Source organism: Nymphalis io, chromosome 27, assembly GCF_905147045.1.
Source record: "Nymphalis io chromosome 27, ilAglIoxx1.1, whole genome shotgun sequence".
Taxonomy (NCBI): domain Eukaryota; kingdom Metazoa; phylum Arthropoda; class Insecta; order Lepidoptera; family Nymphalidae; genus Nymphalis; species Nymphalis io.
Genome location: NC_065914.1, coordinates 2,967,544 through 2,982,603, shown reverse-complemented (window position 1 = coordinate 2,982,603; position 15,060 = coordinate 2,967,544). Strand labels below are relative to the sequence as shown.

The following is a 15,060-nucleotide window of genomic DNA, read 5'->3' as shown; positions in this document are numbered from 1 at the left end:
ATCCTTTCTGCAACCTGCTTGAATTTGTGCCGACAGTTTGTTTAAGTCATTAACGCCTGCACCTGTTGACTTTAGCGTGCGTCTCCGTTCGACAAGTTTTAAGGTATTATCTGACATCCAGTGCTGTCGCTTGTATGTTGCAGCTGAAGATCCAGAGATCGAAGCAGACTCTATTATTAGTTTTTTGGTTCGGTTCCACAAGCTCTCATTGTTGTTGTTTCGACGTGTTTAACTAATAAAATAATAGGTAACGTTAAAATGTAGACAATATGTGTTTAATTCTAATTTTGTATCAATAAATTTACAATATATTTCAGACTATTTTATAATAATTATGTTCTACGTGATATATCGATATCGAAATTATCCGACAATAGTTTATTTTCTTTTTTCTATTCTTCCCTTGGGTAACAATTTTAGAGGATGATACTTCAGTACTTTTTCGTAATTAAGTAAACACTGGAAGAACACAAAGTATACTTACTATGATACTATTTATTTCATAATATCTGGAGCAATAGTTGGATGGGAATTAAGGATTCTCAAAGGTATTATATTACGTATCTATTGCAGCAGCTATTAAATTTGACAATATGTCCATTTTAAATCAGTGACAGTGGTGCACTGTCAAATGTAGAGACTCGTAGACAGAGATTTGTTTCTTAGTCTACGAGACGACTTATGAAAAAAGTAGGTAGGTACGATGATCCCATAGATAATTATTATTTTTTAACTGGTTCGAAATCTTCATAACAAGAATTTCAGAGGGACAGATTTTTTATTTTTCACACAATTTTCACAACACCATGTATCATCAAGTTACAATTTAAAATAATGCAAGTAGGTATTTACAAAATACAACAATAACAAAATATGTAAATATAATAACAGTCGACGTCAATTTAAATAACCCGTACAAGTACAATGGGAATACTATATAATGTACAACTCTCAACACCGACTGTTTCCGTAAGGCGTAACTTCTGTTCTCCATATCGTCTTTTACGATATATTTTATAACTCCGTAACACCAAACTAAAACGAATTCCTTCATGTCTACAGACGAAATATCACAATTGTATATTACTTTGTCAGTTTCCGATAACTTGTTGTGTAGACTCAGAGTGTTCGCGTCGTGGAAGTTCCATTCATTGTTTTTGTAAATTGTCAAAACCGAAGAAAGTGATTGCACCAAATTGTATACCTTTTTTTTTTTTTTTTATATCGCCGGGAGGGCAAATGACTCTACTCCACCTGATGGTAAGTGGTAGTAGAGTCCAAACGCGACGACGGCCAGTACAGACGGGAAAAACGTTCTGCACTAGCCGCCATCGCCTTGCCGGCCCGCAAGATGCCTCTTCACGCCTCGTTTGAAGGAACCCGGGTTGTAAGAGGAGGGGAACACGTGAGCTGGTAAGGAATTCCATTTTTTGGAAGTGCGACAAAGAAAGGAGTTGCCAAATTTCTTTGTTCGCGATGGAATTGATGTCACAGTAAGGCGGTGACATCGAGAACCAGCTCGCGTGGACTTAAGAAGGAAGGGGGAAGCAGGAATTAGAGAGAATAATTCCTCAGAGCACTCGCCGTGATACAGTCGATAGAAAGCGCTCAGTGCTGCTATCTCACGACGCAATTGTAAAGGTTCAAGGGTGTTTGTGACCTTTACGTCGCCAATAATGCGTACGGCACGTCGCTGCAACCGGTCCAAGGCCTCAAGTAGGTACTTAGCGGAGCCATCCCAAAGGTGCGAGCAATATTCCACGCAAGACCGTACCTGTGTTTTGTACAGCAGGCACAGTTGTTGTGGCGTGAAAAAGCGCCGCACCTTGTTCAGAACTCTGAGTTTCCGTGAAGCTGTTTTTATAACAGCCTCGATGTAATCCCTTGGACTAAGGTCGCAGCGAACGTCAATCCCCAGCATGGCGATTTTGCTTTGCATCACCAGCGGAGTACCACAGAGGGAGGGAAGAGGGGAAAATGTTGACTTTTTCGCCGTGAGAGCGCATACCTGTGTTTTCTTGGCATTAAACTCAACAAGATTATCAGAGCCCCATTTGGCGATGAGCTCTAACGTCCTATCGAGTTCAATGACAAGATTCTCCCGCCTCTCCTCAGTTTCCGTCCGCCCAGCCACTGCGCGTCCGTGGTATCCACCATGCACTGTACTATCATCTGCATAGCAATGTATGTTCCCAAGGGAGAGCATATCATTGATATGCAAAAGAAAGAGTGTGGGAGATAGCACAGATCCCTGGGGGCCCCAGCATTCACTACATAGAATTGTGAAGCGCAACCATCAACTAAAACACGAAGGCTACGCTTGTGTAGGAAGCTGGCAATCCAGGTGCATAGCTGAGCAGGCAGACCATATGCCGGCAGCTTGGAGAGAAGACTTCTGTGCCAGACCCTGTCGAAAGCCTTGGAGATATCGAGGCTGACAGCCAACGATTCTCCATGCTTGTCGATAGCTTCACCCCAGAGGTGCGTTACGTACGCTAGAAGATCACCTGTGGACCGTTTTGGTCGAAACCCGTATTGACGATCATTAATTAAAGAGTGATCTTCTAGGTAATGGATCAGTTGGTTGTTTAAAATCCGTTCCATCACCTTACAAAGTACTGAGGTGATAGCTATTGGCCGATAATTTGCCGGGTCAGACCGATCCCCTTTTTTGGGAACCGCTTGCACATTAGCTCTTCTCCAAGCCTCCGGCACACTTCCCGAAGAGAGAGAAAGTTGGAACAGGCGCGTTAACATAGGAGACAGCTCCGCTGCGCACTTCTTCAGCACTATGGCTGGTATTCCATCGGGACCGCTAGCTTTCCGTACATCAAGTGATTGCAGCTCCGCACGCACATCACGTTGCCTGATTTTAATGTCAGGCATCGTATGGCCACATGCAGGTATTGTAGGTGGCAGTGCACTACAATCATCGATGACGGAATAGTCGGCAAAGAGTTTAGCCAGGAGATCAGCTTGCTCTTGCGGACTGTGAGCTAGCGATCCGTCCGGATTTCTGAGCGGTGGCAGCGAAGGTTGGCAGAAATTGTTTTGCACAGACTTGGTCAGACGCCAGAAGCTACGGGAGCCCCTAGGATGCGAAACAAGGTCATGACCAATCTGTACAATGCGCTGTGCATCCGCTCTCGTGTATGCCTTTCTACAGGACTTGGAATTTTTATTATAGTTTGCTTTCAGTGAGTCAATGTTAGATGCCCCGCTAATACAGCCGTTGATCCACTTGCGATATGCCGCCTGCTTAGATGATACAGCATCGGCACATTCACGAGTGAACCAACGGTTACGCGTACTCCTACTGACGAGATCTGAGCTAGGAATGTAGTATTCCATTCCCAGCATGATCTCGCCAGCAACAGCAGCGGCACTAGCTGTCGGGTCATTCCCACTGAAGCAACGTTCCTTCCAAGGGACCGACGCATAGTAATCGCGCATACCGTCCCAATCCGCCGACTTATAGTGCCAAACGCGACGTTTGCATACCGCTAGTGGCGGCAGCTTGGCCTGTGGCACTCTGGTAGAAATAAGGCTGTGATCCGAAGAGCCAAGAGGAGCCTGAACCACAACCTGATATTCCACCGGGTGAGAAGTCAGCAGAAGGTCCAGTAGAGAAGGTGCTTGCCCATCAATGTCTGGGATCCTGGTGGGCTGATCAACCAGTTGGGTCAAGTCATGTGTGAGAGCAAAAGCATGAGCAGTCCTTCCAGCATGGTCAGTTTTGAGGGATTTCAACCAGGATTCGTGGTGAGCATTAAAGTCCCCTAAAAACACCAATTCCGCGTTAGGAAATTGCTCTTGCGCAGCATCTGCCACCCGACTAAGATGGTCAAATAGTCGGCTTGTCTCCAAGTCACCATTGTGGGATCTGTAGAGGCACACGTAGACTCGGCTCTGACGAACCAGGTCCACACGTACCACCAACATGGAGAAGGAGGGGTCCTCCAAGCAGCGCAGTCGGTGACAGCAAACATCCGTCCTGACGAACAAGCATACTCCGGCTTTCGCTTTGAAGGATTCTTCAAGCGTGTAGCCGGGATAATTAAGGTAGCTGGTAAATGCAGGACGGAGTATTTGTGTCTCCGTGAGAAACAACATTGCTGGCCGTGCTGTCTCGAGATGGTGGTGGACAGCGTTGAGGTTAGTGTGGAGTCCTCGGATGTTAGAGAACTCGACCTCAAACAGCGAGGGTATGGTGGGGGTGAGCACCGCTGTACGACCGTTATTTCTTTTTTGTTGCGCCATTTGGGAGAAATTAAATGGAAAAGAGACGTGAAGCGAGCGATGTATTGCCACGATAGGGATGGGCAAAGTGTGGAGGCGTGTTTCCCCAAGTGGTTGCCAAAAGGAAAAATACACTGACCCGCCGGACGGAAGGGCCCCCGAACCCCCCCGGAAGTGGCCGCCGGGACCCCACCTACCGGTCACCAACCGGCACGACGGTCCACCCCGAGATTATGCGTGGCCTGGTGGGGCAGCCTCACGAGCTGGTTAGGCACGCTCGGGCCCCTGTACTATGCCACGGGCGGCCAGCGGAACAGCCGTTTCTTCGGGTCTCCCTGACCGGCAGGTCAATACAGTTTCCCCCGGCATTGGTTCAACAGCCGTCTCCAACCGGACCAACACCTATCGCGACAATACTCGCTCGCTTAATAACCTAAAAATTAAAAAACATATCAAACATTTAAAATCATTCTCCTAATTTATATGATATAATACGTAATAGTACTGTACTCGTACATACGTATAAAAAGACAACAATTATACTTTGCAACAAGGATTTACAATAATCTCAATAATCTATGACTTCAATTACAAATAAATGAAAATAGTAAGAAATATTTGTATATTGTTTATGTTTGTGTCCGTATGAACAGTGATACATAGGAGACTATTATTGTACTATATATGCTTGGTAAAACAAAGCACATAGGTATAGTATGTTCTTTGTTTTGTTTATTTAACTATCCACTAGACTAGGCATTGACTACTTAAACGTAGACATTTTTTTAACGCTATTATTGTTACTATTGGTATGGTGGTATGGTAACAGCCTGTGAATGTCCCACTGCGCTAAGGCCTCCTCTCCCTTTTTGAAGAGAAGGTTTGGAGCTTATTCCACAAGGCTGCTCCAATGCAGGTTGGTGGAATACACATGTGGCAGAATTTCAGTGAAATTAGGCACATGCAGGTTTCATCACGATGTTTTTCTTCACCGTAAAGCACGAGATGAATTTTTATTACAAATTAAACACATGAAAATTCAGTGGTGCTTGCTCTGGTTTGAACCCACGGTCATCGGTTAAGATTCACGCATTTTTACTCTGGGCCATCTCGGCTTGATACTATTAGTTTTTTTGTTTTTTTTTTTTTATTCCACTATATATTATTTACGTGATAATTGTGACTGACATAGACCCTACTCACACGTAGCCTTGTGGTGGACTGTAATCAACGATATTGGAATGAGACCATAGACAATTTAAATTTTTTATACTTTTGACATATTCCTCACAGAGATCTTTTTTTTTATAAAATAGGAAGGTGGACGAGCATATGGACCACCTGATGGTAAGTGGTCACCAAACGCCCTTAGACATTGGCATTGTAAGAAATGTCAACCATCGCTTATAGCCAATGCGCAGCCAACCTTGGGAACTAAGATTTTATGTCCCTTGTGCCTGTAATTACACTGGCTCACTCACCCTTCAAACCGGAACACAACAATATCAAGTATTGCTGTTTTGCGGTAGAATATCTGATGAGTGGGTGGTACCTACCCAGACGAGCTTGCACAAAGCCCTACCACCAGTAAAAAGATAAAAAGATCATAGATAATTTGCTAATTTTTAAAGATTTTATATATCACTAACAAAATCGGTCAAGAAGAAAATCATAGCGTCAACGGATTTTTTCTTCATCGAGTCTTTTTTATTATAAGAATGACACTCGTACATTAGTAATAATAATACCTTGCTTTTTGTCCAACCAACAAACAGCATCCATCAATTATAGCAGCAGGAATGTAATGTAATATCAGTGTTAGTATTAAGTACAGAAACTTGTATGGGGTAATAAATGCGCCACAATACCATAATGCTTTTGTTGGTATAAGAGCTCTTCCTTCATTATTCACGACATCCACAAGTTCCCCTGTAATATGGAAAGTACTCTTTTTATGTTATAGGTAGGCGGACGAGGAAATGGGCCCCCTGATGTTAAGTGGTCACTACCGCCCATTGACATTGGCGATGTAAGAAATATTAATCATTCCTTACATCGTCAATTCGCCGCCAACCTTGGGAACTAAGATGTTATGTCCCTTCTGCCTGTAATTACTCTGGCTCACTCACTCTTCAAACCGGAACACAACACTACCAAGTACTGCTGTTTTGCGGCAGAAGAAGAAAAACCCAGACGAGCATGCACAGAGCCCTACCACCAGTAAATATATAATAATAAGTGTTATCAATTTTAATAGGTATTTTTAAGTTAATTTTAAACATGGTCTTACAAAATTTACACAGTTAAAAATTTGATTACAAAATTTAATAAAAGAAAAAAAAATAGCAACAAGTCGTCATTCATTATTGCGATATAATTCGTTTTCCTAAAATACTCACAGAAAGTCAGTGGATTTCTTTTGCCACTAACTGTATAAATAATTGGCTGTTGGTTTCCTGCTATATATATCTGTCGTGTGTCTCCAACGCTGCAGTTATCATTGTATTGGTGACGATATCCACGGGTACAAAGTCGATTTTTATGTTGTCAGCCAATAAAGTCCGTATAACGCCTAGTCCAAGTCCAAGTATTATCTGAAAAATAGTTATTTTTTTTATGTCGTAGGTAGACGAACGGGCAAATAGGTCACCTTATGAAAAGTGGTCACCAACGCCCATAGACATTGGCGATATTAACCATTCCTTACATCGCCAATGCGCCACCAACCTTGGGACCAAGATGTTATGATATTATGTCCCGTGTGAATAGACTGGCTCACTCACCATTCACACTGAAACGCAACAATACTAAGTCGATATTTAGCGGTAGAATATCTGATGAGTGGGTGGTACCTACCCGGACGGGCTTACACAAAGTCCTACCACCTAGTAAAATTAAATAAGTAGAATAATGATAGAACTTCTAGGCATATATTTTTGGGCTTCGCAGGGCAGATGTAATCGTTATCACTAATAGGCTTTCATGGGTGGAGGAGGCAAATTGGGGAAATCCATCGTTAATAAAACTTATTCTCAGATCGGGTAAAAAAGATTCGTCTTAAATATTTTGAGGAAAAATTGAAGTTGAGATAAAATATCAGCAACCGACTATTATCTAGAAAATCGATGTGGACATAAGTTAAGCGTATTGATCAGAAATGGGTGCAATCTAGCGGCGTGTTATAACAATGTATAATATAGGAACTTTCTCAATAAAATTACAATAAATAAAATTAAATTTTATTAAATGGCAAGACAACTTGCCGGTGAGGAACAGTCCGGGTTATGGGGCAACTCTGAGGCCGGTACCCAGACTGGCCTAGGCCAGTCAGGAGGAACCAGCTCTCTCTCTCAATGAAAAATACATGTACATGCAATTTTTTAAGTGACCATTAAAACGGTGTCGAAGTCTATTAATTTCAACAAGATGCACCAACATCTATTTATATAGATTTGTTTTTGGCACATCAGATCTAATCTAATATAAGCTTTAATTATAAGACTGTTAGTATATATAAACGGTGGCTGCTCACCCCGCTTGGTCCATACGCATTTTTAACGTCAACCCATCCAAGCTTTGGTTCCCTGTACGCAGATACCACTGGAAGAAAAAGGCATGTTTTTGTTAGGAATATTTGGTTAGTAAAATATTAAATAATTAATTGTCTGTGATAAATGAAGAGTTAGTATATAAACATATTTGGCAGTACGCTAGTTGTTTGTGTTAGTAGAGTCTATGCCGATTGCCTGATTGCATATATGAGGTAAAATATGAGCAAATAACTAAGAATTAAGTCATATTTTACCAAATTAATTATGTTAATTAAAATTCTCTGCTTTTGCGTATTAGAAAACCACAAAACAATAAAACAAATTCCGTATAATTCATGATGTACAGATGTACGTTTTAACTTGAAAACTAGTATATACGACTAAATTGAGTGTATATACGATATTCTTTAACCTCTTACAAGGAATGTATCGTATTTCTTATCGGATAATACAGGATAACTAATGAAACAGAAGCTTCAAACGCTGATCAAATAATTTAATCAAATCCCAGTAATATGTGGAATGCAACAAGCTTTGGTAAATAACGTTGTTGTTAAGTTCGTTATCAGTAATTATAAAGGCTAAAGATAACAGAAAGCAATCGCTGAACTATTTGAATAAACATTCGGAAATATATGTATATTGTGATGATAATTACGAAATATGCTTCTTATCCACTATGAGTATTTCGTTTACAATATTCCAATGTCAGGAGTATAAAAATTTAGATTTATATACTTCATGCGATTTGATAATTGTTCTACTATATTATGTACTGTAATCAGTTATTTATTAATACATTTTTATGTATAAAACAACACGATTTTAGGGAACTGTTTATATCTATTTTAATTCGAAAGTTCTGATAACAACGCTTATATTCAAAACGTCATTTATCCATAATGAATACCGCAGATAATCTTAGATCTTGGCCAATGATGTCAAATGATCAATTCATGGTCAATGTTTATTTTACCTCCTGCCATTGGAATAGACTTGAGCGTGGCCACATGTCTATGGTACAGAGCCGACCGCCGTGTAACGGCACGCTGCCGCGCCGGAAGACGGAGATATTAACACATGCGAACTAAGCAACAGCAATAAATTGCGGTGCACCGTACATGGCACCGCGTTGCGGCACGACGCCGCGCCGTACTGTAGACATGGGGCCATGCCCTTAAGGTAGTTTCTGCAATTCTTTTGTTGTGATTACTTGGCTTTCTTATTGTTACGCATATTTTACCGATTGCTGGTCGAACGATGCAAATAGGCAAGCCTTCTCCCATGACTCTGACGAGCTCTTCAGCGACTGCTTTTGTGATTGCATAACTATTTGGCCATTGATCCATAAATCTTAAAAGTGAAAATAAAAATGTAAATAGTTGTTGTATTATTTATGAAACATCAAAACAAACCTTTAATTGGAAGGTCATGCCCAACTTATAATATAAACGCGTTTTAATTTAACCGAGCTGAAGCTAGTCATTTACGATCAATAGAAAATGGGACACAGTATTTTTGATACATATGACCACAGCAAATAGCAATTTTGTGCGATCATATACTCACGGTTCGATCATGGCATCAAGTTTATCGTCACCCACACTTTTAGCGAGTTGTATCATTGTTTCAGGAGGTATTGGACTCTGGTAGAAATCATCTTTAACATCTCCTTTAATACGATCCTTTGTGGCGTGGGAGTACGCTGTAGAAACGTGGACAACCGATCTAGGAGCATAGGTAATAATTAAATAAATATAGGAATTAAATAATTGCAATGCAAAAATAAAACATGTATTTACATTACAATTATTTACATTTGGTACATAAATAAAATGCGTATATTCAAATAAAAAATAGCTACTGTAGAAATAATGAAGCGTGGTAGCAAAAATAACGGGGCATTTGCTCGTTGAATCGCAATTTCAATCCTCTCGCATGTGCTATATAAATGTGCTATTATTTAAAAGCTTTAGCGCACAAACGTTCGTCCATTCATTATTTGTTCATGTTATAAACATATTTAATTTCAGCCATAAAACCAATAATAACGACAATAAATGATAAGTCATTTACATGACCTGATGGTAGGGCTTTGTACAGGCCCGTCTGGGTGGAGTAGTACTCCCCCACTCACTTATCAGATATTCTGCCACTAAGCAGCAATACTTAGTATTGTGGGGTACAGAGACCCCTAGCCCCGGCGGTGGCCACTTACGGCGGGAGGAGAAGTTGTGAATAGCGCCAACGTTTTCTCACGCTCCCGCTTCGCGGCCTTCTTCTGCGACATGACATATTCGCAGAAAGAGACCATCTCCTTCCAGCACCTCTCGCTACCGATCATGACGTTTATCACGCTCGTCAGCGAGAGGTCTCCGCCTACAATGGCCGCCAGGGAATGGTGCAGAGGCCCTCATGTGGCACACTCAATCAGGGTGTGACGCGCTGTGTCCGAAGGCGGGCCGCTCTCGTAGCAGGAGGGTGTCACCTCCCGCCTCGCTATCCGGTGCAGGTAGCTACCGAAGCAATGCGTGTATGGTAAGTATCTACGTCACCCTGAATGTGAGTATGCCGTGATTCCATTCCACCCAGCGACTCAAGTGTGAAAATTATAGAGTAGATAATAATATAAAAATATTATATTAAATACTAACTTTAAATGCTTGCAAGCCTTAGCTAATTTTAGAATCTCTCTGGTCCCTTTAATGTTGGTGAAAGTCGCTATTTTAAGAGATTCGCGAAAATTTACGGACGCTGCAACGTGAAAAATTATGTTGACCTGAAATAATAATAAAAAAATTAACAGTTATTAATCTACAATTGACACAGACATACCAATAAAAGTGATTAAGATTTTAAAGTGGAATCCATTTTTACAGACAGGAACGTTGTCACATAACACTATGGAATGTCTTTAAAATAATATATATTGTTTCAGTTGGCACATTTTTGCACAACACGTTGCTATTAATATCGTGCTAGCCGGTAAAGAAAACCATCTGAGGAAACCTACGTGTGTCAGAGCTACATGTGTACCAACCCTGGAGTAGTGTGGTAGAGTAAGGTCCTAACCATTTCCTCAAAACGAAGATACCTTAGCCTATTAGTTAGATTTTTTACCATGGTCCATGGAATTCACGTTATTGGCTGACTGATAGAGAACCTTAGTAAAATCGCTCGTTACCTCATCACTCAGCCTCGCCCAGGTCTTATCATCAATACCCAGGTTATCTTCGCTAGAATCACCTTCTACAATCTCGAGTTTGTTAACAAAGTTTGGCTGTTCCTTAAGTAGTTCTTCGAAAAGCTAAAATGAAAACATTTTACGTAATAAATACTATTGTCTTCTGCGTCGTTAGTCAAGTGGCTAGCTTGAATAGCAGAGTTTTATTAGTCTCTGTGTCTAGTCTCTTAATAGTCTATATTCGTATTTATTAATAAAAATAAAACTATTTACGGCCGCACATAATAAGGATCACTATAATAAAATTAAAACTAAAATTAAATTAATGGGCTCAGTGTGCTACTAAAACCTTTACAGCAAGCAGAGGCTCTCTGATTATCTGTGTTTCTGTTTCTCTTGCATGTGTGTGTATGTGTGTCTAAATTACACAAACTCCAAAAGACATGCTTCAAATTTTCCGCAGCATGTTGCTTTTAAGCAATGCTGATCTGAGATTATACTAACACTAGTTTTTTCCCACTGCTTCGCCTCGTGAGACGGTGAGGGGGTGTGTTATAGCAGGCTATTCCAAATTATAACCAAATCCGTCAAGCTGATTTTGTCCGTAATTGAATAACAAACACACAAACTTTAACATTTATAATATCTATTCATATTCGCATCGCAACATACCGGATCATCCAAAACAGCTTTAAGTCTTTCTTGGACAGCTTTTCCCTTCTTTACTCGGAGCAACATGTAGACTTTTCTAACATTAGATGATCTAATGAAAAAAATAATTGCTCTCAGGATAAGGGCAAACTTTGCAAACATTACATATTGTATAAAGTTGACGAATGAATGGCATTTATTTTATTGCCAAGCAACAGAGGCAGGGATCCTGTTCTAAAACCGTCATTGCCCCACAAATAAGTTACTATATATATGTACTGTACTATGCAGGTTGACTGCCTCGTTGGTCTACTGGCTAGATATAAGACCGCTGACCTGGAGGTCCTTTGTTCAATCGGGCCAACTTGACCTGGGATTTTTATTGGTAAAAAATTATTTGGTTTTTCTGTTAGAAAATTTTCAGTCCGCAGCCCGGGGTTATGAAGTGTGTACACGCCCGTACCTCGGAAACCTCTTTCTGAACGACTAGCGCCTGAACTCTTTCCGGTTATGTCGGATAGCCTTCCCATCGGATTATGAGAGCTAGAGATAGAGAGTGCACCTATGTTTGCGCACACACTTGTGCACTATAATATCTCCTGCGCAGTTAGCTAATCTCTCTTTAGGCTGTTGTGGCCGAAATCGATCTGGAGGACCTTACTATGCAGTACCATTAAAACAAATAGAATTATTCAAAAAAAGAAATTAAAACTCTAAATACCTAAAGATTTTCTCGATCATGTGTTTGCCAACAAATCCTGACCCGCCAGTAACAAAGACCACAGCGTTGTCGTAAAACTTTTGGACTGAAGAGTCTCCGCTTGAAATTGCCTTCTTAATTGCGTCATTCGTTGCTCGCGCTTCTTCTTGAATAGCTTCGATGCTCCTCATCTTGTCTAAAACAATAATATGACAAAAATATTTATGATATAATAACTAACTGTATAATAACTAGCTGTAAAATTAGCCATGAGAAAAACATTAGTCCCTATTCCAACATACTTGAATTTCTGTCTCTGTGATTTATTTACTGTGACTGCAAACGATACCTTCCCAGGAAATTGTATCCTCTTAAAACTTAAAGTTAAATTTGTGAATTAAAAAAAGTACTTATTATGAAGTAACTAACTAATTATAAATTTAACAAAACAATGAGAATAAAATATATGAGGCGGACGAGCATATGGGCCACCTGATGGTAAGTGGTCACCAACGGCCATAGACATTGGCGTTGTAAGAAATGTTAACCATCGTTTACATGGCCAATGCGCCACCAACCTTGGGAACTAAGATGTTATGTCCCTTGTGCCTGTAATTACACTGGCTAACTACCCCTTCAATTCAAGTACTGCATATTACATACGTATTACAATTTTCTTGAATGTCATTAATTAAAACTGCTTTCTTGCCTCATGTCCACTCTCCACCACCACTCTCTAATCTCTTGTGTGTGCGTTACGCATATATGTATACTCATACTCACTTCGTTCCTAATATATTATTATAATTTAATAAGAAATATATATTAATTTTATGACCCATTTAATGCGTTTGCTTAATTAAAATTCTTTCAAAGACCGTTAATTTCAATGTTTCACATCCGCTAGGCATCTCGGTACAAATTTAAGAAAATATTTTCCAGTGTAATCGAAATTCTGATTATCTGGAAGAAAGATGAAGTCTTTAAGATACTCAGCTGGATGTTGGGAGTCCACAAGGGCTTAGAATATGCGTGTCCTAAGGGCGCGACGTCGGGAAGGAGGTAATCTTAGTCAGATTAGATTAGTGGAGAGAGAGCTTTATTATAAAATTAAAATTGTAAAATGACGAGTCAAAAGTTGCGACAGTCTCTATGAATAAAGTATATATTTTAAATTTTAACAAATCACAAATCGCGACATAACCTACTTATCGTTTGAGAACCAGAAACAAAATGGTGATTCGGAGATTTGACTTGCGTCTTTTTTTATTTAAGCATTTTTATAGAGATTGATTAACAGCCTCGTTGGTCTATTTATATATTAATTTTGTAGTCACAAATAAGGCCGCAGACGCGGAGGTCCTGGATTACCCATAGCCCAGGTCCATATACCCCAGGTCGGGCCAATAAAAAGTTATTGAGTTTTTCTGTCTCTAAGTAGCAGCCCGGAGTCTGGAAGTTTCAAGTGTATACACTCCCGTGCCCGGAAAGCACGTAAAGCCGTTGGTCCTGCGCTTGAACTCTTTCCGGTCATGTCGTAATGCCATCCCATCGAATTATGAGAGTAAGGGAATAGAAAGTGCACCTGTGTTTGCGCACAAACTTGTGCACTATAATATCTCCTTCGTAGTTGACTAATCTCTTTTGAGATTGGCCGCCATGGCTGAAATTGTCCGATTGTCTTGCTTATTTAAGTACTCACTTCTTCTTCGATCTTATCAAAGATATTTGGAAAGTTAAATACTTTTTTAATATGACATATTCATAATAAATCCAGTTTTCGCAGATGTACAAAATCTTTCATGTAATAACATGAAAGATTGGGTGTATTGTAATGTATTGGGTTTTTGTTGATTTAAAATCTCACGGAACATTATATTGATATGTAAACTTAAACTTGCCTCGTATTTTACTGATATAAAAGGAAATGAAAAATATATTCGTTTTATTGTTAACGTCAATTGCATTCGTTATTTAGCTTCGAGGATCGAATCCGTAAGGTAAGTTTCTCATTCAGTACCCTGTTTGCCTAAATATTGGTTAGATTTTTTTTTATAAAAGCAAAATCGACTTCAAAATGCCTTTCGGAACTGTAGACTTGATTTAATTTATCGATTACGTAGAATAAAATAAATTTATCTAAGAAAATAGCCGAGATGGCTTAGTGGTTAGAACGCGTGAATCTTAACCGATGCTCGTGGCTTCAAACCCGGGCAAGCACCACTGAATTTTCATGTGCTTAATTTGTGTTTATAATTCATCTCGTGCTTGACGGCGAAAGAAAACATCGTGAGGAGAGCGTTTGGAGCTTGTTTCACCACGCTGCCCTAATTCGGGTTGATATGCCACAGGATCCACATGTGGTAGAATTTCATTGAAATAAGACACATACAGGTTTCCTCACGATGTTTTCCTTCACCGCCGAGCACGAGATAAATTATAAAAACAAATTAATCATAAAAAAATTCAGTGATGCTAGGCTGGGTAACCCGATATCAGCGGTTAAAATTCAGGCGTTCTTAACGTCTAACATCTCGGCATCACTCGTTCGATTCCCTTAATATTATGCAGTATTTATAAATATTTTCTCATTTATATTTTTAAAAATGTATTTTTTATATTTATTATGTAAAATATTTTAATTTCAGCTTTTCGAGGAACTTTTTATGGAACAACCGAACTTTGTTAACAAACTCGAGATTGTTGAAGGCGATTCTAGCGAAGATAAACTCGGT

At 39.9% G+C, this 15,060-nt stretch overlaps 1 protein-coding gene across 1 annotated transcript in view; it reads right to left on the bottom strand.

Annotated features, from left to right (window-relative positions):
- Nucleotides 1–11,712, bottom strand: part of LOC126778731 (fatty acyl-CoA reductase wat-like) — an 81,700-nt gene extending 69,988 nt beyond the window's left edge. Inside the window, exons 1-9 of the mRNA XM_050502353.1 lie at nt 11,647–11,712; nt 10,975–11,097; nt 10,445–10,569; nt 9,360–9,518; nt 9,034–9,143; nt 7,772–7,839; nt 6,768–6,833; nt 6,639–6,708; nt 5,988–6,168 (exon numbers count right to left, since the gene is read on the bottom strand). Of these exons, the coding sequence (XP_050358310.1) occupies nt 5,988–6,168; nt 6,639–6,708; nt 6,768–6,833; nt 7,772–7,839; nt 9,034–9,143; nt 9,360–9,518; nt 10,445–10,569; nt 10,975–11,097; nt 11,647–11,712 (968 nt within the window). The remainder of the gene's footprint in view (nt 1–5,987; nt 6,169–6,638; nt 6,709–6,767; nt 6,834–7,771; nt 7,840–9,033; nt 9,144–9,359; nt 9,519–10,444; nt 10,570–10,974; nt 11,098–11,646) is intronic.
- Between the last annotated feature and the right edge of the window lie 3,348 nt (nt 11,713–15,060).